We start from the raw sequence: 21,962 nt of genomic DNA on the forward strand, positions 1-21,962 counted from the left end.
AAACTATACCTTTAAAGTTCCTCTTCAATTCAGGCAGTAATGATATTCGAGCTCCTTCCTGTGGCACTGCTCTGCTGGTACCACTGACCAGAACACATCCATGGAGCTGTGTGGGTGGAAGCAACAAACAGGCTCCTATGTCTGTGGTATGCTAGTTTTTTTGTTGACCATATTTCTAGTCCCTATCTTTATATCTAGGTAATAGTGTGTCACAGACCGAAGGGTCATCTGTAAACGTGTACACTTTGTCAAGTGTCCAGGCAAGGGAATATGTTTAGTAAAGGTTGGGACCAAAATAATGAACTGATGGGGTCTATACTAAATTTAAATTGTCAGGATGGGTATTCTCCAGGATGTGGGGGGAGTGCATTCAGAAGACTGAAAAGCTATCTCTCTTTGAATTTAAAGCATTTAACAAATAGGTCTTGAGATGTTCATTAAGTCTGGGGCTAGGTCTCTCCTGGCAAGTTAACACAATTACCAATAAGCTTATAGTCTCGGGTTAAAAGAAGCCTGCAACCTGTTTGTATGGGTATTTTCTCCTTGATTCTCAGTCCAGGAATTAGGGTTTTCTGCACCCTTCTTTTAGCCTCCTCAGGAGCTTGGGTGTTCCCTGAAAACATTGGGTCCATGCACATTTCTACTTCTGTCTTGCAGTGGGTGAGTAGGTGTTCACTTCTGGGCATCTGTCAAGCTGCCACTTAGTAGTCTCTGCATTCAGGGTATACGGTTGCTAGTGGTCTTATGCCCACATTCTGCATTATGGTACTGTATGAACAATGTAGGGGAGGGAGCATGCAATTGCAAGAACAAATCACTGACCTTCTTGAATGTTCTTTCTCATGGATATCATCTTGGTTTCTCAGATTCCTTGATTTATTTGTGACTTATGTTGTACTCTCTTCATGGCAATTCTACTATTCATCAAATTCCTTTGTTTCGGCCATCAGCCATAAAAGTACAAAATAAATAAAACATTTATGCAATAAAATTATATGGATCTCTCTTGACAACTATTACAAGTGTGTAAAACACTGCATATGAGTATTGGTCATTCCTAAAATTATGTTATGTTCCAATAATTGCACCCTCAAATTCAGTCAAGACAGCTACCCTAATGACTAAGGGAAAATAATAAATGTTGCCTTCCCTGCTGCTAGAAACAAAGTGTTGATGATTCCGTTGGTACAACAACATCCCAGCAAATGCAAATACTTTATAAGTAAAATCAAATGTGCCGACATACATTTTTGATCGCAAGGACTGTGATGAATCTGGGTAATTTGTCCCTTCTTCTCAGGAGGGAGCGCACCCCCATTGAGGCCAGGGAGGTGAGCCTTCTAAGCAAGACCCTTCCTAGGCGTCTGGGAAAGTGGGACCTCACTGGGAGTGACTCCCCTCTAAGGGACAAGGACTCCCATTCCTACCAGGAACTCCCTACAAAGACCATTGTATCTCCCTATATGGGAAATACTTTTATTGCTGTGGATTGGCATACCCAACATACTAAAATTATTCCCAGATATTTGGCTGAAGGCAATACTGGTATCCTCCTGCAGTCAACAGCTGATGGAGATCAACACGCCCTGTGGGAACACTGGGCGAGCATAAAGAGGCAGGGAAGCTGGAACGGACCGAGAGGAATCCTATGCATCCTACTTGAGAACGTCCTGGAAGGACGGAGCCAGTGGTAGGGTGGAGAGAGTGCAGAATGAGAGGGAGATGCCGGAAGGCTGGCATTGTGAAGGTCGACAATGCTGAACCAGAGACGGAATCGGGAGAGAGACTGTCTCTCCTGGTGGCGCGACCCCACAGCAGTCTTGGTGGGCCTGGGACCCGTTAAGCGATTGTGAGGTATCAGAAAGGTGAGCGGTACAACATTGTTAAGAGCTTTCAACTTTAGCCATTTATTAAATAAAAAGGTTGTATAAACGCCTCACTATCCCTACCCTGATGAGGTTTCCCTGCCTAAAGTAAACTAAAGGGAACACTCTAACAAAAGGATATTTGATCCTCACACTTAATAAATAAACAATAAGGAAATATATGGCAATTAATTTCAACAATATAGCATATAATTTGATTCAAAGTATATTCAATGTCCCTTCTCAGAGCCTGGGTGAATTTCCCTTCCCCAGATTTGAACCAGTGTTTTCTTCACAGTTCAAAGAAAACAAGGAAATCCGTTTTTAAAACAGTTACAATACAGTTTCAAGGTTGTGTATAAGGTTCCACGGCTTCAATAAAGTATCTCCAGAAATTATAAGTTCCCGCTCCTCCTGGAATAAGAAATGGCTCAGATTGGTTTTCTTCCCATAAGCAACAACAAATGTCTTTGTCAGGATAATGTCACAGCTTCTGGGATTCTAAAAGAAATAAACTATTCCCGCTCCTCCTGGAGTAAGAACTAGGTTCACCTTCGTAGTAACAACAAATGTCTTTATCAGGATGATTGACTTCAAGCTTGACTTCAGGAAGAATTATATGTTTTCTTCAACAATTTTTCACAAGGCACAAATTAATGAGTTGTTAATGTTAGAACCACAGTTCAGCACTTGCATCCTCTAGTACCTGGCTTTGCCAGGCTAATTTTTGGCCAATGCCCCTTGCCCTACAGGTTTATTCGCCTGCCCGTCTACTTCTTCAACAGCAAGAACAAAAAAGTGGTTCAGTGGTAACTTCCAATTTAGCATAACAACAACTTACTAATACTTCTTCAGCATCACACTTTAAACATCTTGTGGGGGAAACAAGAAATCAGATTAGTGCTCTTTAAGACTTTTTGGCAGCTATGCTCCTCTCCCTCTGGATAATCTACTCCAGAAGGGCAGCGTGTTTGCCACCTTTGTTTCCCCTCTGTACCAACAACCCAATTCTAATCCCAATATAGTCTTTTTTCTTCTACCTTGGCTCTGGCAATGTAGGTTGTTATCACTTGTAGATTTGTATTTTGTTGCACATATGCAGTAAGCTCTATAGTCATTAAACCTCTTAATATTCCCCTCTTGCCTCGAGTACTGGTTGTTACACTGGTTTGTTATAAACTCTTGGCTTGGGTATTACTTGTAAGCTTTTGGAACAATTCTAGCTTTACTGTGGGGTTTTTGGGCTTTCCACACCTGCATGCGCTTATTTATGCAGTTACTTGCTTTTAACAGACAACTTTTGTTGGGTTCATATAGTTCTGTAATCAAAATCACTTCTATCATCGCTTTCACTCACCCGCGAGTGAACAGGCCTGCTGTGAACACTCTGGCAGTGTTTGAGCTCTCCGGAGTCACTCGCAAGCTGTGAACTCACTGGGTAATTCCTTCGTCTACACTCTGCTCATGTCCGGAGGTCTTCAAGGCTTGTGACTTCTCATGTTCAGGGGAACAGCCTCCTCTGGTCTTCCTCTGCTTACGCCACTGACGATTGGAGCCTTCTCTGCTCCGGAGAGGATCAGGTGCAACACAGCCACCTTGATCCTTACAAGAGGGAACACTTCCCTCAATGCTGCTGCTTCCCACTGCACAAACTCTGCACAAAAAAATATCATCGGGCAAGCGTCTCGTCTTCATGCTTCCCCGCTGTGCAACCTCTGCAATTGGGAGAGTCACAGGCAAAGACTCTCTCCGGACCCTCCACAGCTTTTGCTGATTTCGTGGTCCCGGCGTCTTCTCTCGCCTCATGCTTCCCTCTCGGCTGCAACCACAGCTTGTGTTGTTTCTTCCTCTTCCACAGTTCTACTTCTCCATCTCCTCCTCTTTCTCTGTCTAATGCCTGCGCCTGAGAGAGCTTTTAAAGCCTCCCAATCCCCTTCAGATGTATGTCATTTACACCAATTAAGAGATCACTCCCACAGTAGTGTTCCTCTGTATTCTTCTTCCTCTTCCCAGTACTGAGGGAATAATGGAACTTGAAGTCCCTGGCAACAAAGTTAGTTTTTCTAACCTTTTGGGCTTTGCTGACCGGCTTTCTATTTTCTATAACATTCTTTGAAGGAATATTATATCATTCATTTAACGGTTTAGTTTGAAAAGCGGAAAGAGGTGCATTAAACGCTTGGTAATTATTATTTACAAACTTCTGTTCATTACCTTCTTTTGAGTTAGGAAAATACTTAGCTCTTTCAGATTGGGTTTTATTCACCTTTATACAACATGGGCTTTGGTTGATTTTATACACATTTAGGAGCTTCGCAACATGTTTTTAGGTATTTTGGCATTTCTAATACTACCTTGGCAGAATATAAATACTGTGTCTCAGCCCATGTATTCCTCTCACCAACCTGAGCCTTTTCTCCTGCCAAGAGATCCTCCCGCAGAGCACCCCCTCACCCTACAGGTCAGGATCAGGAAGCATCTGCCTTTCCCTGGCCACCTGGAGGAGACTTTAGGCAGGGATTTGGTGAGGGATCCGTAGGATTCATCACACGATGATGAGACCAGGCTGCAATGGGGAAATAAAACCCCTGGTCTCTGTGCGTGAAGTGAAGCGACTGCTGAGCCTGGCAGTAAAAGGGAAGGGAGTGCTCCTGAGAAATTAACGCTGTGGACGGTTACGTCCCTGAATTAAGCAGACCCGAAAGCATAAGGGGCTTAATGAAAGAGAGCTAAGCTGGAGAAGCCAAAAATGTTAGTTGAGCCAGAGAAACCAGATTGTAAGACACAGGCAGACTCCCAAGAGAGACCCTGCTAAGTGGAGCAAATGAGAGGGCCAGGAGGGTTTGAGGAGCCCTGAAAAATAAAATAACACCTGGAAAACAGGGAACCTGGAGGGTTCCATTACTCAATCCTAAATCAATAACAATTTGACGGGTAATGTCCAAGGGAGTCATTTCCCCTTTTTAAGGAACTGGAACCATTCGAGTTGTGTAAAGACTTAAAACTGGTCATAAGGAACCTGAAGAGAAGACTGAAATGTTTCTTTGCTAAACTATGGAAAACCCACGTTAGACAGATGAACAGTACTTTGGAATAACCCAAGTAGCTTGGGCCAGAAGAAGTGTGAGTGGAAAGGCTACTGTTCTGGCTAATTGTTATATTGAGTATTTCTAAAAAGTGTTAGGGCCAGACAGAGGTTAGGTTTCAGACTGAGGACTGTTTTGATTTGGGCTATTGATGAGCATCTTTAGTTTTGTTTTTTGGCAGGGAATTTCCCTCATAGCAATAGGGACAACTAGCCATTTTCACTTTATTTATTTTTTAAAACACTTGAAATGTTAATCTCTAGTCTGACTACCTCTTATGGTTCACCACAGGTCTCTGCATGTTGGCTAAGTTTATACACTGTTTTAATTCTGATTCTTTTCCTTTAGGTGCTGTGTTTGGACGTTATTGTCACTAAGAACAATTTCTTTCAACAATCCATGTTCTCTAACTGCAGAAGTACACAATTCATGTTAGAAACACAGTTCCGAGTTTGGTTTCAAATAATTGGTTCTATACTGCATACAGTTGCTCATCATCTTAAGTTTAATATAAATGCATTGCGCCTAGAAGCCTCTGGGTTATTCATATAAATGACTAAATATGATCTTCTGCAATTAACAATGTTCCATTGCAAGTACTTTCTTCCAGATCAACTGTGCTCTGTGTATGTCCTTGTATGCTGCATATATGATAAGTTCATTTAATTTCACTTAATGCCTCCGTCCGCTATGTGTCAGATACCAGATTTTATCAGCAGAGGTTTTAAAGGAGCGGTTCTTAGGTGCTTGCACCTATCCACAGAAACAGTAAATGTTCTATGTTTTCCCTGTTCTCTGCACACACTGGACACATGTTTTAATCATTTAACTTTGATGTATACAATATATTTGCGGGGGGTCGAGCGCCTAAGTTGAATCTTACATGGAGTGAGCGTTCAAAATGTGGGGTAATCAGATCTAGGTATTTCTCTTGCCCAAATACCTTCTTGATTGCTCAGTATGCTGCCGACTGTCTAGGGACCATGATATCTGTTGACACTTGTTCCTCTCTGCGTACAACGTGGGCCATCTTAATTTCTAATTTCATATTGCCATTAATGGCTGTGCTGTGGCCTTCTCCCAATTATCTTCCAAGCCCAAAGTGTTCAACAATGGCCTGATGTGTTGCACCAGGGCAGCAGCAATCGTTCTCCCTCCTGATTTAATAGGTCTTAGATACCATCCCTAAATTTTCCCGGGTACACTGATGCCCACAGCCGAACCCAGTATTGTGTCGGTCTTAGTGTCAGAGTGTATGCAATTTATTCAGAGTGGATTTCAGTATGTAGTGCTTTTTTTGGCATGCTTATTGGGAAGCTCAACAATTGTTTTATTTAAAGTTGTTTTCCACCATTGCTATCTGTACTGTCTTTGTTTAGCACAAGATTCTGGCTACATATATTGTGTCCATCTTTGTGTGGGTCCTCTGAACATTAAGTGTAGGCTTTATCGCACCATTCCTGTGGGCATTCGTGAATTTAATGACTATATTGCTAGTCCTCTCTATTGTTCGTTTTGATTTTTCTTGCTGTTCCAGCCAGCTACCATTTCTTCTGTTCCTTTTGTCTTCCAGAGCTTAGGAAATTGGGTTATTCTGATGTTGTATGCAGACACATGGTCATCCATATATACATATGCCAGCTACATCACATCTGGCTCCCATGATGCTGTGATGGAGCTTCACCTATCCCGCATATGATTGTTTAAAGATTTCTGGATACATCAAACTGAAGTACTGTGACTGACATTTCCATTCTACTTCGAGACCCTGGGCATTTTCTGGTTCTTTTCTGTCTGATTTGCCTGACTTTCACTGATGAGTCCTCATCATAGACCCAAATACTGCTTGTGCCCTATGAAATTTCTTAAGTCCCTCAGTGCCGGCACCCTGGTTTTGTGAGCGGCACTGCCTTACTGGTTCCACTGGTTGATGGCAGCCTTCATATGATTAATGTGGGGAATAGCCTTAATGTGCCTCCTAGAGTGAAACCTTATGTGAATCGTTAAAGCATCCAGCTGCCAGACATTAATCCTGCGGGCGAGTCAGCGATATACAGATGTTGCCCTATATGATCATGGCTACTGCCCGCCTTGGAGAAAGACTATTACACTTGCCAGAACCAGCAACTAACTGTTTATCAATGGTTTCTGAGTTATAATTCTTAATCCACGTATGAGAGACCATACCTTCTTGAACCTATACTTAAAGCACAACACATGCCCAGCTGAAAATGTGTTATTTTAAGAGCCGTTTGGAAATCAAACTGTCCTATACCACCATGTGCCAATTTTGTTTGTGCTCCTTTTCCTTGTTGGGTCCAAAGCACTGGAACTCCTTCCCCCTTTCTATTCATTCTTCTCCCACTCTATTTGCCATTCTACTCTTAAAGCTCATCAACTTTCTTTGCAATTGTAATTGCTTCCCTTTATTTTGCCTTGCTTTTTCATGATTTTGTGCAGTTTTATTCATGTATAGTGCTTTTGCAAAAGCGCTCTATAAATTAATAAATCCAGAGCTTTGCCCGGTATCTGTAGAAACTGTACTTCTACTGAATAGATGGAACAAGGAATCATCTAGCCCTTCCCCTATCCAGTGACCATAGCCAAGTCACAAGCCCACAAGAATCTCTTGCTCCCCATTACCTACATGGGTCTGACACAATGAGTCAGAAGCATCAAACACTGAAAGCACCCGCAATCCGCAGAGGTCTGCGGTTGCTATCCAAACTACAGAGTAATCTATAACCCAGAAGAACCTGAAAGGACGTCTGTGACTCTCCACCCTCTGCGCCTTCTAACACCCGAGCTGCATTTCAAAATAACAAGACAGCTTCCCCAGGTTTCGTAGTTCTTCTCTTCAGCACACCAGGTTCAACAGTGGTTCAAAGCTGTTCTTGGTTCAATTCCTTTTCAGCTGCACTGGCCTCACTCCAACCAATGGAACTGCTGCTGTTGACCTCTCACTGTGCGACGACCGAAGCATTATCAAGTGAGCTCAGTTTGCTGAAGATATCGAAGCACGAGGTTCCCACAACTCAATGTGCCTTTTGAAACTCCCAGGCGGACCTGGAACAAATTAGATCTATATGTTTGCCTGTATATACTACATTGGTTGCTAAACGTATCACAGAGGACTCTGCAGCAACAGGGCCAGACTTCTGCTGAGCCAATAAGGAGCCCATCCATCTCATTTGCTGTTTTTCCTATGATAGACTGAATACCCCAGTCTTTGGACCTGTCAAACTGGGTACTCTAAGGTCCTGGCTAACTGTGTGACTCATTGATTGACCCTAACAAGTAGGGTCAAAAGGTAAATTGCACATAGAGACTTTCTCAACAGAAATGCTTAAATGCAACTCCCATCAACACTTTACTTACTTTTAATGAGATATATAGTATATTTTCATTATGCCTCTTTGTGGATGTCACTTTATTTAAGGCAATGCTGTGTTATCTCACATTCCTGCTGTCTCTGGCTTCATCCCCACTTCATGCCCCAGAGTTTGTCTTAATTGCTCAACCATAGCTTCTACTAGTTGAGCCAATGAATGTTTAAAGTGGAACTGTTTGCCTAGGTTTGAAAGTTACCCTCACACCATCAACCTACCGCTTGTCTAATCAGTAAAAAAATGTTTAGAAGGAAGATGAGCAATATAATCTGCTATCGACTAAGTGTTGCTCATCTTTCTGGTCACTCTTAAGAGAAGCAGAGCGAGATTTGCTAGATTTGAGTTACTGGTTCTAAATAGGGTTATATGTTTTGTTCTTCTATTACAGCTGCATCTTCTGTAAGAGTGATGAGCTTTTTACGGAATACGAGTCAAAGTTGTTCTCTCACACGTAAGTGTACACCATTTTCATTAATTCACCTCAGTGACTGCTTTTGTCCATTGTACTACAATATAAATATCAAACCTGTTAAACCATAATTTCCAATAATCTGTCCTCTTTTGACCTATCTGCTGCCTTTGATACTGTTGACCTCAAATTACCCTAGATAACTATGCTGCTTTTGGTCCCCACTTTGACCTTTCATGACACTCGTCTTATGTTCCTAACACATAATTATCTATGTCCTGGTGCTTCCACAGCTCAGTGCCCACATCATTATCACAGGGAACCTTCCTAGGTCTCTCTTCGTGCCCACTTCTTTTCTCTTGTTGAATATCTGTCAGATACATGTATTTACTCATTTACTTTCCCTATATGTTTTTTTTCCAGCGAAGCTCAAAATATTCCCTGCCATAGTTACTCACTGCATGCTTATGTGACTGCCTGCCTCTACCACTCAATACTGCAAGGATATATGTCTCTTAGTAACCAAAATGCTAAGACCACATTCAATGGATTGAATTCTCCTGCAGATACCTCATCAGATCCCTTATCGATCGTAAACTGCTCAGAAACATTTTTTACAGGGGGCATAGTGTGACTCGACAGTCGATCATCTCTTGACTCGACAGTGCCACATATCCCACGTCATCGTACCTCATTTCCTTTTTTTCTGCATGCCGAGTACGCTGTTGTTCGGAACGAGTCTCGGGAGAGGAATTCCAAATTCGACAAACAACATTATATTCAATCGATTTCATCGATATGTCTGCTCCCAAGGTGTCTGAGTTCAAGCTTTGCCAGGACTGCAATTCCAAGATGTCAATCACTAATACACACCGTATCTGCGTGTGGTATCTCAGTAAAGATCATTCAAAACACTTCAAAAGGGGAATCGCTTTTCTTTAATTATGTCTTCCTAGATCCCTATCCCTCATGGAAGAACTAAACTGTGGCCTACTACAAGTAACTCACCCTAGGTGGTGCTTGTGATCTAAAGGTGGACAGGGAGGAGACACGCTATTAGTATCTTGTGCTACAAAACTGTGCAGTTATAAAGCATGCTTTGTTGACATGGCAAGGAGACAATGTTATTCTTCCTTTCACATCTGCTTAAAAAAGGGTGCCAATTAGGGGCAAGGCTCGGAGCTACCGCGATCGGCCTGCCTTCCTAGAAGCTCCTGCCTGGACCATTGTGCTGCAAAACGATAGTGCCGTTTCCAAACCCTGTTCAGACCCGAAATTGAAGCATAATGTTGGGGAAATACTGCTGCAGCGACCGCTCGAGAGGGCCCCCGCTCCGACGCCGATTCGACATGATTCGGACTGTCTTCTCCTACGGGACCCACTTGGCGACAAGATGGCGGACGCTACCCCAAGGCACAAAGAACAGCCATCAGGGGGAGGAGCAGGCAATCTAATGCAGCCAAAGCCACCAAATGACTCTAACTCGCTCGTTTGCACTGCCGCAGGCTACCCAGCCCCCCGACGAGTGAGCCTGCTACCGGGACCACAACGCCCTGCATCATTATCCCTCCCAGGTGGGCCCAGCGGGTGCAGGAGGCGTCCCAGCATACAGCGCCACACCGCTGCCCAAGATCCACCGCACCAGAGCCTCCTACTCCCTTCCTGGCGCCTTCACATATCATTCCTCCAACTGTGTTGATCTGGGCGCGAACACCTGCGGCACCTCACGGCTCTTCCAGCCAGGGGTCTGCGCCTGGCTTCCGCATGAGTCCAGAAGCGCGGGCAGAGGAGATTCGCGGGTGGCCGTCCGGATCCTCACAGCGCCGCTCCGCCAGTCGCGGTGGCCCATCCAACGCTCCGGAGGGCCGAGGCTGCACTGAAGTGGCGCCCTGCGTTCCACCCACAAGATCCAGCCGCATTACCGTCAGCGAGTGGGGGATCAGGAAGACAATCCCCGGGGTGGAGGACCAGTCGTCCCGGCCCGACTTCAACAGCATCCAGCCATCCATCAAGCCAGCGGAGTGAGCCCTTGCCGGATGGCCACCTAGGCTCAGGCTCCTACAGCATCTCCAGACCTATCGGCCTGCACGTGTGGATCCCCCTGGGGCAGATCAAAGGGCCAATCCCCACAGACGCAATGCCCCGAATTGAAGCAGGTGAGGAGTTGGGGTTGCGGGGAGGGGCCCCATTCGAGTCCTGCCCGACCCCCGGTCCACCTGCCAACTTTGGCCCCCGATTCCATCCTCAAGGGGCACCAACTAGAACACTCACTCAGACCCTTCAGTGTCCTTTACCCTTATCCTCCTGCAAGTGGCCTCTTCACTTCCAATCAGCACCCATCAAAGTGTCCACCGAATCCCAGCTCAGCCTGCAAACGGCCCGCCAAGTGGCCTGCGCACTCTCAACTGCCTCCCCCACTCCACATCTGAAAACCCGAGGCTTAATCTGGAGCCCGGGAGGGTGGGAATCAAGTGCTGACTCCTGAGTCCCCCTGGGAGCCTAGAATACTTTGCAGAAAGTGCGGCTGTTAACACCTAACGGAGGCAAAATGTGGGAAGACATCCAAGCAAACTGACATTGCTGCCCTAATGTCCAGCTCATCCATCGAAAAACTCAAAAAGGGGGACCCGTCAGAGAACTCCACTAACATCACCACGTCCACCACAGCCGCAACAGCTCACAGCCCACCACAAATGGTCACAAAGGCCAACCTGCAAGACCTACTATCGGCACTAACCAAAGAAATCCAGAAAAGCACGGGAGAGGTCATGAAAAAAATCAACTCTCTGGACAAAAGAGTGGTGGAGGGAGAACGCCGAACCGCTGAACTCGAATCCGAGTTCTGTGACCAAAGATTTGAACAGGAGCAGGACAGGGACAGAATTGCTCCCTTAGAGGCGAGATGCGAACTCCTGGAAACAAAGCAGGAGGACGCAGAGAATCGGTCCCGAAGGAACAATATCCACCTACGAGGGATTCCGTCCTCCATCTCAGATGGAGACCTCAAAAGTTAATTCTTGGATCTGCTTACTTTCATAATCACCCCCCCGGATGAATCACCCCTGGAATTGGACCGGGTGCATAGAACAACCCCTAGGCAGGCATCTGCACTACCCCCATACTGGTGAGAATTCACTTTTTCCAAATCAAGGAGGAAATCCTGCGCGAGGCGAGGCAAATGCGCCAATTCACCTTCCAGGGATCCACAATCTCACTCTACTAAGATCTATCGAACTCCACTCCTCAAAAACGAAAATCCATGTGCCCATTCACAGAGTGGCTGCGCGAAAGGAAGATCCCATACCACTGGAGATTCCCGACCTCGGTCAGATTCACATGGGAAGGGGCCCGGAAACAAATCCACTCACTGAAAGAGGCGGACAAACTCATGGGTGTTAGGAGAACAGAGGGTGAATCGGAATCCGAAGAAGGAAACCCTGCACCTCCCAGAAAGTCTGGGGAGGGAACCTGGTCGAAGGCCCGAAGAAGGTGTAGACTCCGTGGCCCCTCCAAGGAGGACTCCAACCCGGAATGACCAATCATTAACTTCGCCAGAGCGACATGTATCCCTAGGACAAGACAACTATTCTGCCCGAATTAATGAACCAAAGGCGGAGTGAATCCACCAGTTTGCAAGGAATCAAGATCCTCCCGGAATGGAGGTTCCTTAATAAAAATAATGCCTATAACTACTCTAACAGGGCGGGAGCAACGTTCGAGCTCCATCTTATCTTAGTTTGGCGGCCCAGTTGGCCAACTTCCAGCGCATTGGTGCCACCAGTTTTCCCAGTGGCAGTAGGATGACGTTTCTCCTACGAGTTCAAAACGGGGAAGGTGGGAGGAGGGGATTGGGCTAAGGAAGGACTAGTCCAAAGCTCGGAGCGCCGGACCGCCCAAGATCTGGCCTCCCGACCAAGATCACATGTCACAGGAACAACAATTCCTAAGCTACGACAGTGCAGCGACCTTGCACCGCTCTCAATAGCACAGCTCTCAGCGGGGGACACGGGGCGATTTACAGCAAACACAGAAGCGAGAGGTGATGGCTGACACCAGCGAGGTAATAGTCCTCTCATGGAACATCCAAGGCCTGAACTTGCCAAGGAAGCGCAGATCAGTTGAGCATAGACTGGGGCAATTATCCAGAGACATCGTTCTTCTCCAAGAAACTCAATCACTGCAAGAAGATGAGCGTCGAGTGAGATTCAACAAGTACAAAAGAGCTTATTTCGCCACATATGGAAAGAAAAAAAGAGGGGTGGCAATACTACTAAGCGATAAAGTCCCGCTATCTAAAATCACAATAAGAAAAAACCCGGATGGTCGCTTCCTCCTTCTCAAGGGCCTATTCGAGGAGCTCCCCATCACTATCGTCGGAATCTATGGCCTCAATACGTCCCAAGCCAATTTTATCTCAGACTTAATACCGATAATCCAGGCCTTCTGTGAAGGGCACCTGTTCATGGGCGGGGACTTCAACTCCATGCCAAACCCCCAATTGGACAAAATTCTGCCCCCCACAAATGCAGACTTTGTACAAGCACTTTCTCCAGCATGGGGTCTGGCATGGATTCACATGCTCATGAATATTCCCCGTCGTCAGGCTGGGAATCCTCGGTAAAGAAAAAACCAGTATCAGTTTCGTTTCTGATCTGTCTTTCGTAGTAGTAACCAATCACTGGTCTCTGCGTCATACTGACCACAGCCAATGACTGCCCTCTACCTAAGCACCGCCTCTGGCAGCCATCTTCAGATTTTTACCACACGTTCATGTGTTGGGATCCTCGTGCTATTGCTCTCGAGCGTTAGTGCTATTTTTTCACGTTTTTTGCTCAAAAACTTCGTTTTTTCGGTCAAAAGAGCCTCAAGCTCCACCGACTCCATCTGATCAACGGGGACCCGTGTCGGATTCGTCTGCGCCCCTCAAGGGTGAAGATTTCGTCGAGCTACGCTTTGGAGGAGTCCAGAAGCTTCTCAGGCCCGGACATGGCCCAGGACAAGGGAAGCTCGACGCCCGGAAAGCTGTTCAGGGTCTGCCCTGGATGCCAGCTGCAGAACGTCTTTAAGGAGGACGAACACTCCTTTTGTCTCTACTGCTTACATGAGGACAAGACGCACGTGGAGAAGGACTGTGCGTTTTGCGGCAACATGTCGGAGCGGACCATGAAGGACCGCCATCAACGTCTCGCCAACTGGCTGGAAGGGAAGAGCCCGTCAGGCGAGAAGAAGAGGAAGAAATCCGAGCGGTCTTCTAAGACCTTTGAGGACGCCCCGGCGACGGGGGTCCAACACAAGGCCAAGCACCGCGAGTCCGCTGGCACTGGGAGCGCTGAACGGTCGGGCTCTACGGGCGCCAGGCAGGGCGCACCCTCCCCGGCACCTTCAGCCACGAGCCAACGCTCTGGGTCGGGTAAGAGGAAGGGTGAGCACCCGGCAAAGCTCCTGGAGAGGCCCCGGTCGAGCTCGAAGGCCCCATCGGAGGGGGAGCAAGGCAGTGTCCCCCCCCCCTCAAGGATAAGGCGGTGACCGCACCTAAGGTGGTGAAGGCCTTAATCCATCCGGCCAAGCCCTCTATCGATACTGTCGCGGCGACCCTGGCTCAGCCTGTGGAGGCTACACCAGTGGTGGCGACCTCGGGGCTCAGAGTCTCCCTGCCACCTCGGAGGGAGTCCTCTTTTGTGCCCATCGATAGGAACCCCGTGAAATCCCCGGCGGGGAAGAAAAAGGGGGGGCAGGGCGTCGTCGTAGATTCGGCTTCAACCTCGGAGGAGGAGCTGATCGAGGTCTTAAGCCACGGCCTTGGCGTGGAAGAAGACCAGCCCGTCGGGATGGATCCCGACGCGGGTGACGACGACATCGTCGAGGGTGCCGACGGGGCCCCTGATCGCCCGTCGGATTCCCCTCTGCCAGCGCCGCAAGACAACTCGGCGGCCATTTTGTTGGCTATACAGTCCTTATGCTCAGAGATAAGGACGAGACTACCGTTGCCGACGGAGGAACCTCTCCAGTCGGGAGATCCTGAACCGGGACCTTCTGGTGTTCCCCCGCCCAAGAAAAGAAGGATTCACCCTCCACCTCCTTTTCAGCCGTCGCGCCCCGTCCAGCCCTCCTCCCCGTCCACCCGAGGGGATGATACGGGGACTGACACGGCAGCGACGGGCATGGATGACGAGGTATACGACGAGGATCTACCGTCGTCACCTCCCACCAGGGCTTCTCCGCCCGACGAGATTGGATCGTTCCACTCCATGATCGCCAGGGCATCCGAGCTTTTCCAACTCTGCCCTGAGGAGAAGAAAAAGGAAGGATTCCTTTATCAACGGCGCGAGGCCAAGAGGAAGACGGTACTCGCAGTGCCTCTACTGGACGACATTTGGGATGAGGGCCTCGCCCTCCTCAAGAACCCTTCCACGACGCCAGCTAGAAGAGACCGGTACGAGAAGAAGTACCGGGTCCCGGACGCGGCCCCCCTGTGCCTCCGGGCGCAGCCTACCCCGGACTCTGTCGTCTCCGCGGCGGCCAGGAAGAAAGCGGGGGGGGTGCGGCCTCCACATCGACTTCCCCACCGGACGGCGAGGGAAAGAAATTGGACGCTATGGGACGCAGGGTCATCTCGTCTGCAGCGACGACGATTAAAGCGGCCAACGCCTTGGCTATCGTGGCCCGCTACGACAGGGAGCTATGTTACAAACTGGCTCCCCTGCTGGACTTCCTACTGGACGACAAGAGGGCGGATGCCCTGGAGATCCTACAGGAAGGTGAGGTGGCGTCGGACCACGCCATCACTATTGCGACGGACATCGCCGACACTGGGTTTCGCCAGTTGGGCAACGGCGTGTGCCTTAGGCGGCGTGGATGGCTCAAGGCTACGGACTTCCGTCAAGACGTACAGACCAGAGTCCTGGACATGCCGTTCGATGGGAACAACCTGTTTGGGAAAACAGTGGACGATTCCCATCAGGCCATTAAAGCGGACACTGAGACGGCCCGGGCCCTTGGGGTTCTGCAGCAACGACGGACGCCCTTTCGGAGCAGCGGAGGAAAGGGCGCCTCCAAAGGTTCCGGCGGCGGTTTCTCCACCTACCGTCAAGCGGCCCGCTCGTCGTCTCAGGAGGCCTACAGAGGACGAGGCAAGTCTGGCGGACCCCGCCGTCGTCGCCAAGGAGGTCAAGGCGGCAAAGCCTCGTCGAAACAGGATTGAACCGGCCGTGGGGTCGGGCCCCCACCGAAGCACCCCGGTGGGAGGCCGGCTGGCAAGCTTCGTCAGCGTGTGGGAGTCCATCTCCACCGACCGTTGGGTGCTGGACGCCTTAGCCCGGGGCCACGCGCTCGAGTTTCAAAGAAGGTGCCCGCGCGTCCCCCCCCGTGGCCAGGAAAGAGCTTCACGTCCCTCAGCTTCTCCTGGAGGTAAGGGCGATGCTCAGGAAGGGCGCCATCGAACTCGTCCCAAAGAGGCTTCGGGGCTCCGGAGTTTACTCGAGATACTTCCTCGTGAAGAAGACGACGGGAGGATGGCGCCCCATCCTAGACCTGCGACGTCTGAACAAGTTCATCAAGGCGCAGAAGTTCCGGATGGTCACCCTCCAGCACGTCCTGGGTCAGCTGGAGGAAGGAGACTTCCTGTCGTCGTTGGATTTGGAGGATGCCTACTTCCATATTCCCATCCTAAAGGGGCACCGAAAATTCCTCAGGTTTGTGGTCCAAGGGCGTCACTACCAGTTCAAAGCCCTCCCCTTCGGACTACGGTCGGCACCCAGGGTATTCACCAAGTGCCTTGCACCGGTGGCGGCTCAGCTGCGCCGCGAGGGGATCCACGTCTACCCCTACCTGGACGACTGGCTGATCCGAGCCAAGACGAGGGAGCTCGCCGTGGAGCACACGGCAAGGACCGTCCAACTTCTCACGGACCTGGGATTCTCCGTGAACTACGCCAAGTCCCACCTGGTACCCGCGCAAAACGCACTGTTTCTGGGAGCGAAGCTCGACACAGTGTCCCTTCTGGCCTCCCCGTCGGAGGAAAGGACCAGGTCCATCCTGGGCAAGGTACAGCAGATGTTGGTTTCCGACGCGGCCAAGGTGAGGTCCATCAAGTCCCTCCTCGGAATGATGTCTTCTTGCATCTACCTCATTCCCATGTGCAGGCTCCGGATGCGCCCGTTGCAGGAGTTCCTGGACGCGCGCTGGATCCAAACGACGGGCGGCTTCGAGGAGAGGATCACACTCGACGAGAGTTTCCGCCGAGCGGTCCGGTGGTGGGGCACCCGCGCGCATCTGACGGCGGGCATGGACTTCCAGACCCCAGACCACCAGGAGACAGTGACCACGGATGCCTCCCTGGAAGGGTGGGGAGCGCACACCGAAAATCTGCACGCGAGAGGCCTTTGGCTCCCGACGGAGAAGTCCCTCCATAGCAACGTCCTGGAGCTCCGTGCAGTGTTCTGGGCCCTCAGGTCCTTCCTTCCGTCCCTCAAGGGCAAGGTGGTGAGGATCTTCACCGACAACACCACCACCATGTTTTACATCAGGAAACAGGGCGGAACCAGGTCCTCAGCACTGTCCAAGGAGGCGCAGGACCTGTGGCATTGGGCCGTCGCCCAAAGGATGTTTCTGGTGCCGTTTCATCTGGCAGGGATAAAAAACACCATCGCCGACTCACTCAGCAGGGAGCTGCGCTCGTGCCACGAGTGGGAACTAAGGCAGGATCTAGTGGATCGCCTCTTCCGACGGTGGGGGCACACCCCAGATCGACCTGTTCGCGACGGCGACGAACTCCAAGTGCCAGAGGTTCGCCAGCAGGTTTCCCCAGGCGAGGAGCATGGGCGATGCTTTCTCGTTCCCCTGGGAGGGCCTGTTCCTCTACGCGTTCCCTCCTTTGCCACTGCTAATCCGGCTCGTCAACCAGCTCAAGAGGTCACGGTGCAGGATGATCCTCGTCGCACCTGTGTGGCCGAGGCAGATATGGTTCCCGGACCTTCTGGACTTGTCAGCGTCCCCGCCAATCAAGCTGCCGGTGGACGCGGATCTACTCTCCAGGGAAGGAGGCGCCATCCTCCACCACGACCCGAAATCGCTGAACTTGCAGGCCTGGCTCCTGCAGCGCTAGAGTTTGGAGGATACGACATACCGGCCGACTGCAGAGAGGTTCTTGCAAAGGCCAGGGCGTCCTCGACTCTTAAATGCTATGGACACAAATGGAAGAGGTTCTCTGTCTGGTGCCACGCACAGAAGATTAACCCTCTACGGATTACGGCTCCCCAGGTACTGCCGTACCTGCTGACGCTGGCCAAAGCTGGTCTGGCACACGCGTCCATCAAGATTCATCTTGCTGCGATCTCCCGATACACCAGAACCACGGGGCGGACGCCCTTGTGGTCTCATCGTCTGGTGAAAGAGTTCATGAAGGGACTGTTCAGATCGTTCCCGCCGGTGAAAGCTCCGGCCCCGCCGTGGGAGCTCAACGTGGTGCTGACCAAGCTCATGGGACCTCCGTTCGAGCCTCTGCACTCCGCCCCGTTGAAGTTTCTGTCGTGGAAAACAGCGTTTCTTGTGGCCATCACCTCCGCACGACGGGTGGGAGAGATCCAGGCCCTTTCCTGCAAGGCCCCGTACTTGACTTTTCACGACACGAGGGTAGTGCTCAGGACGCACCCCTCCTTCATGCCCAAGGTACCGTCGGACTTCCATCTCAACGAACCCTTGGTGTTGCCTGTGTTCTTCCCGTCGCCTTCGTCGCCGGCTCAGAGGACTTTGCACTCGCTGGATGTGGCTAGAGCGCTGAAGTTCTACGTGGACCGCACGAAGTGTTTTCGGAAGACGTCACAACTCTTTGTGAACTTTGGACCTGTCAATCAGGGGAAGGCTCTCTGGAAGGCTTCCATTTCCAGATGGCTCTCCGGCTGTATCATGTACTGTCATCGGTTGGCAAACCGACCGCTGCCTGGCCGTCCGAGAGCCCATTCCACCAGAGCGATCGCAGCTACCACGGCGTTCCTTTCTGGTGTGCCCCTGCTGGACATATGCAGGGCTGCTACGTGGAGGTCGACACACACCTTCACGAAATTCTACTGCGTCGATCGGGATTCCAGGGAGGAGTCCAGGGTCGGCCAAGCAGTGCTGCGCAACCTGTTCGCCTGAGGTGAGCCTGGTGAGGAGGTAAGATGCTTAATGTTGAGTTTGATGTAATGCTTAATGTTGAGCCTTTGCCACCTCCCGTGGTTGTGCATGTGTGTACTGCTATGTATTCTTTATTCATGAGCATGTGAATCCATGCCAGACCCCATGCTGGAGAAGGAACAAGTTACTTACCTGTAACTGTTGTTCTCCAGCATGGGTCTGGCATGGATTCACATGCGAACCCTCCCGCCTACCCCTCTGCGGCTCTTCACTTGGTCATACTGCCACTTCACGTGCTTCCAAATCTGAAGATGGCTGCCAGAGGCGGTGCTTAGGTAGAGGGCAGTCATTGGCTGTGGTCAGTATGAGCAGAGACCAGTGATTGGTTACTACTACGAAAGACAGATCAGAAACGAAACTGATACTGGTTTTTTCTTTACCGAGGATTCCCAGCCTGACGACGGGGAATATTCATGAGCATGTGAATCCATGCCAGACCCATGCTGGAGAACAACAGTTACAGGTAAGTAACTTGTTCCATCCGTAGCTAAGCTACTGAGGGAAACCGAATCCGACGATGCCTGGAGGCTATTCAATGGAACCTCGAGAGACTATACCCATTACTCCTGTGTACACAAAGGATTCTCAAGAATAGTCCTCATACTAATCTCTGGGGTGCTGTTCCCATGCTTAAGCAAGGCAGAAATTCACACATGCATGATATCTGATCACGCCCCAGTGTCCGCAAACCTAGTAATATCGGGCCAAAAGCACCCTCTTCAGAGAAATGGAAAATGAATGACTCCTTAGATGAATGTATCAGAACGGAAGTGGAGGAAACGATATCCAACTACTTTAAGGATAACACAACAGAGCACTCCCCCATCAATATCATTTGGGACGCGGTGAAAGCAGTCGTCGGAGGGTCCCTAATTAGCGCCAGAGCGGAACAGAGAAGAATCTCGAACATTGCGGCAGCAAAACTGGAGAATAAGGTAAACCAACTAGAGGCTGAGCTGAAGTCACACAGCTCTAGGAAAACAGAGAGAGCCCTGAGGAAGGCCAAAATAGCGCTAGAAATGCACTGCACCGACCGAACTGCCAAATCTTTAGCCTTCACAAGACAGTTCTACTATAGTAAAGGGAATAAGGCAAACAAAATGCTAGCGCAAAATTTGAAAAAGATCTGCACCCGAAACAACATCCTCAAAGTAGTGGGAGAAGACACGAAAATACTTTACTCTGAGATGGATAAAATTAGCAAACTGGTGAGGCACCACAAGGCCATAATGTCGGGGAATCCCACAGTATTAGACAACCTGCCAGAATATTTGCAAACTGTACCCCACCAAAGTCCATCTCAGCTAGAGTCCCTAGAAGCTCCCAGCGCTACCGAAGAAATCATTGAAGCTATTAAATCTCTCAAATCCACTGCCCCAGGCCCAGACGGCCTATCCGTTAACTTATATAAAACGTACGCCAGAACTTTAGCACCCCAAATGGCGGCCCTATTCAACTCCTTCCTGTCCTCAAGATCGCTCACAGTCCTGTTACATAAACCCAGGAAAACCCCCGAATTGGCCACCTCCTACCGCCCCATTGCGCTCCTGAATAACAATAAGAGTTTTGCCAAGGTTCTGTCTCGGAGGCTGGGAGCGATTCTGCTAAACCTGATTGACCGCGACCAAATGGATTCATCCCGGGGAGAGGGGCCAATGATAACATCAGGAGGACGATAAATATCATTGAAAGCGCCCACAAACTGGAGGTGGGAATGGCGGTCATTTCCTTAGACGCCCACAAAGCCTTCGATCTGGCGGATTGGGGGTACATTTGGGCTGTCCTCAAGCACTTCGGCTTCGGCCCAAATTTCATAACATGGGTATGGCCAACTATCAAACTCCCACCACACAAGTGCGGGTAAACGGCACCAGGTCTGAAGCAATACATATATCCAGAGACACTAGGCAGGGATGCCCACACTCACCCTTGATTTTTGCCCTATCCATGGAGCCTTTTGCAGCGAGAATCAGACAAAACACTAGGATAAGAGGGATATCTGTGGGAGGCTGCGAATACAAAATCGCGCTAAATGCGGACGATGTGTTAATAACAGCGTCCAACCTAGCATCGTCCCTGGGGACCCTAAGGGAAGAGATCAAAGAGTTCGGGGTCCTGTCAGGGTTCAGAGTAAACCTGGACAAATCCTCAGCCCTAGCAATCAATCTCTCTAATCAGGAAAGAGCCACCCTCAGTCCCCTGATGCCGATCCCATGGGCGAAAGGATAAATCGAATACCTCGGTGTAAATATCACCAATGACCCATCACGCCTGTACTCAAGCAACTTCCCGCAATTAATTAAAGAACTCCAAAATGACCTAAAGGTGGAAGTCCGACAATCTCCTGGTTCGGGCGGATTACCACCATAAAAATGAACCTAATCCCCAGATGGCTGTACCACTGTACAGCATTGCCGATCCATATCCCGGGGCCTGCCCTGTCAGCTCTGCAAAAGAAAATTCAGGAATTTGTCTGGGGTGGGGGGTTTCTGAATCAGTAAATGAATAATGAGGGATAAAGCGCAGGGGGTGGGGTGGGAGTACCCGATCTGGTCAGATGTACTCTAGCGGCGCAGCTGTCGCATACATTTTCCTTGGCACAAGCGGCAGACACCCCGAAATGGACACCGCTCGAAGAGGCCTGTTGCCCGGTCACACCCACAGATCTCCCACACTTACCAAACATAAAGCCACAAGCAAACAGCGGCCCCCTTTCTGCAACGGCCACAATAGTTGGCTGCTGGAAAGCAGCAGCCTGGAAATGGGGCATCCGAGGAGCTCTGGGTCCCCTAACCCCCATTTGGAACAATCCTGATTCTCACCAGGAATGCCCCCGCACTGCTTCCAGTCCTGAAGGGAGGGGGGATTACTGAAAACTGGCGATTTTCTAGAAGAGGGAATGCCCATTTCATTTGAGAGATGCAAGTCGAAATTCAGGGTGGACGAGCGGGAAAGATTCGACTACGCCCAAATCCGGCATTGGCTGTCCCACAGGGTGGTCCGGGAAAAATGCTCCAGAGAATTAACGGCGCTGGAACTC

At 49.7% G+C, this 21,962-nt stretch overlaps 1 protein-coding gene across 1 annotated transcript in view; it reads left to right on the top strand.

Annotated features, from left to right (window-relative positions):
- SHPRH (SNF2 histone linker PHD RING helicase) overlaps positions 1-21,962 on the top strand; it is a 1,474,452-nt gene that overhangs the window by 831,516 nt on the left and 620,974 nt on the right. Inside the window, exon 20 of the mRNA XM_069606718.1 lies at positions 8,729-8,791. Coding sequence (XP_069462819.1) covers positions 8,729-8,791 — 63 coding nt within the window. The remainder of the gene's footprint in view (positions 1-8,728; positions 8,792-21,962) is intronic.

Source organism: Ambystoma mexicanum, chromosome 4p, assembly GCF_040938575.1.
Source record: "Ambystoma mexicanum isolate Mex_15411 chromosome 4p, UKY_AmexF1_1, whole genome shotgun sequence".
In the NCBI taxonomy this organism is placed as follows: Eukaryota; Metazoa; Chordata; class Amphibia; order Caudata; family Ambystomatidae; genus Ambystoma; species Ambystoma mexicanum.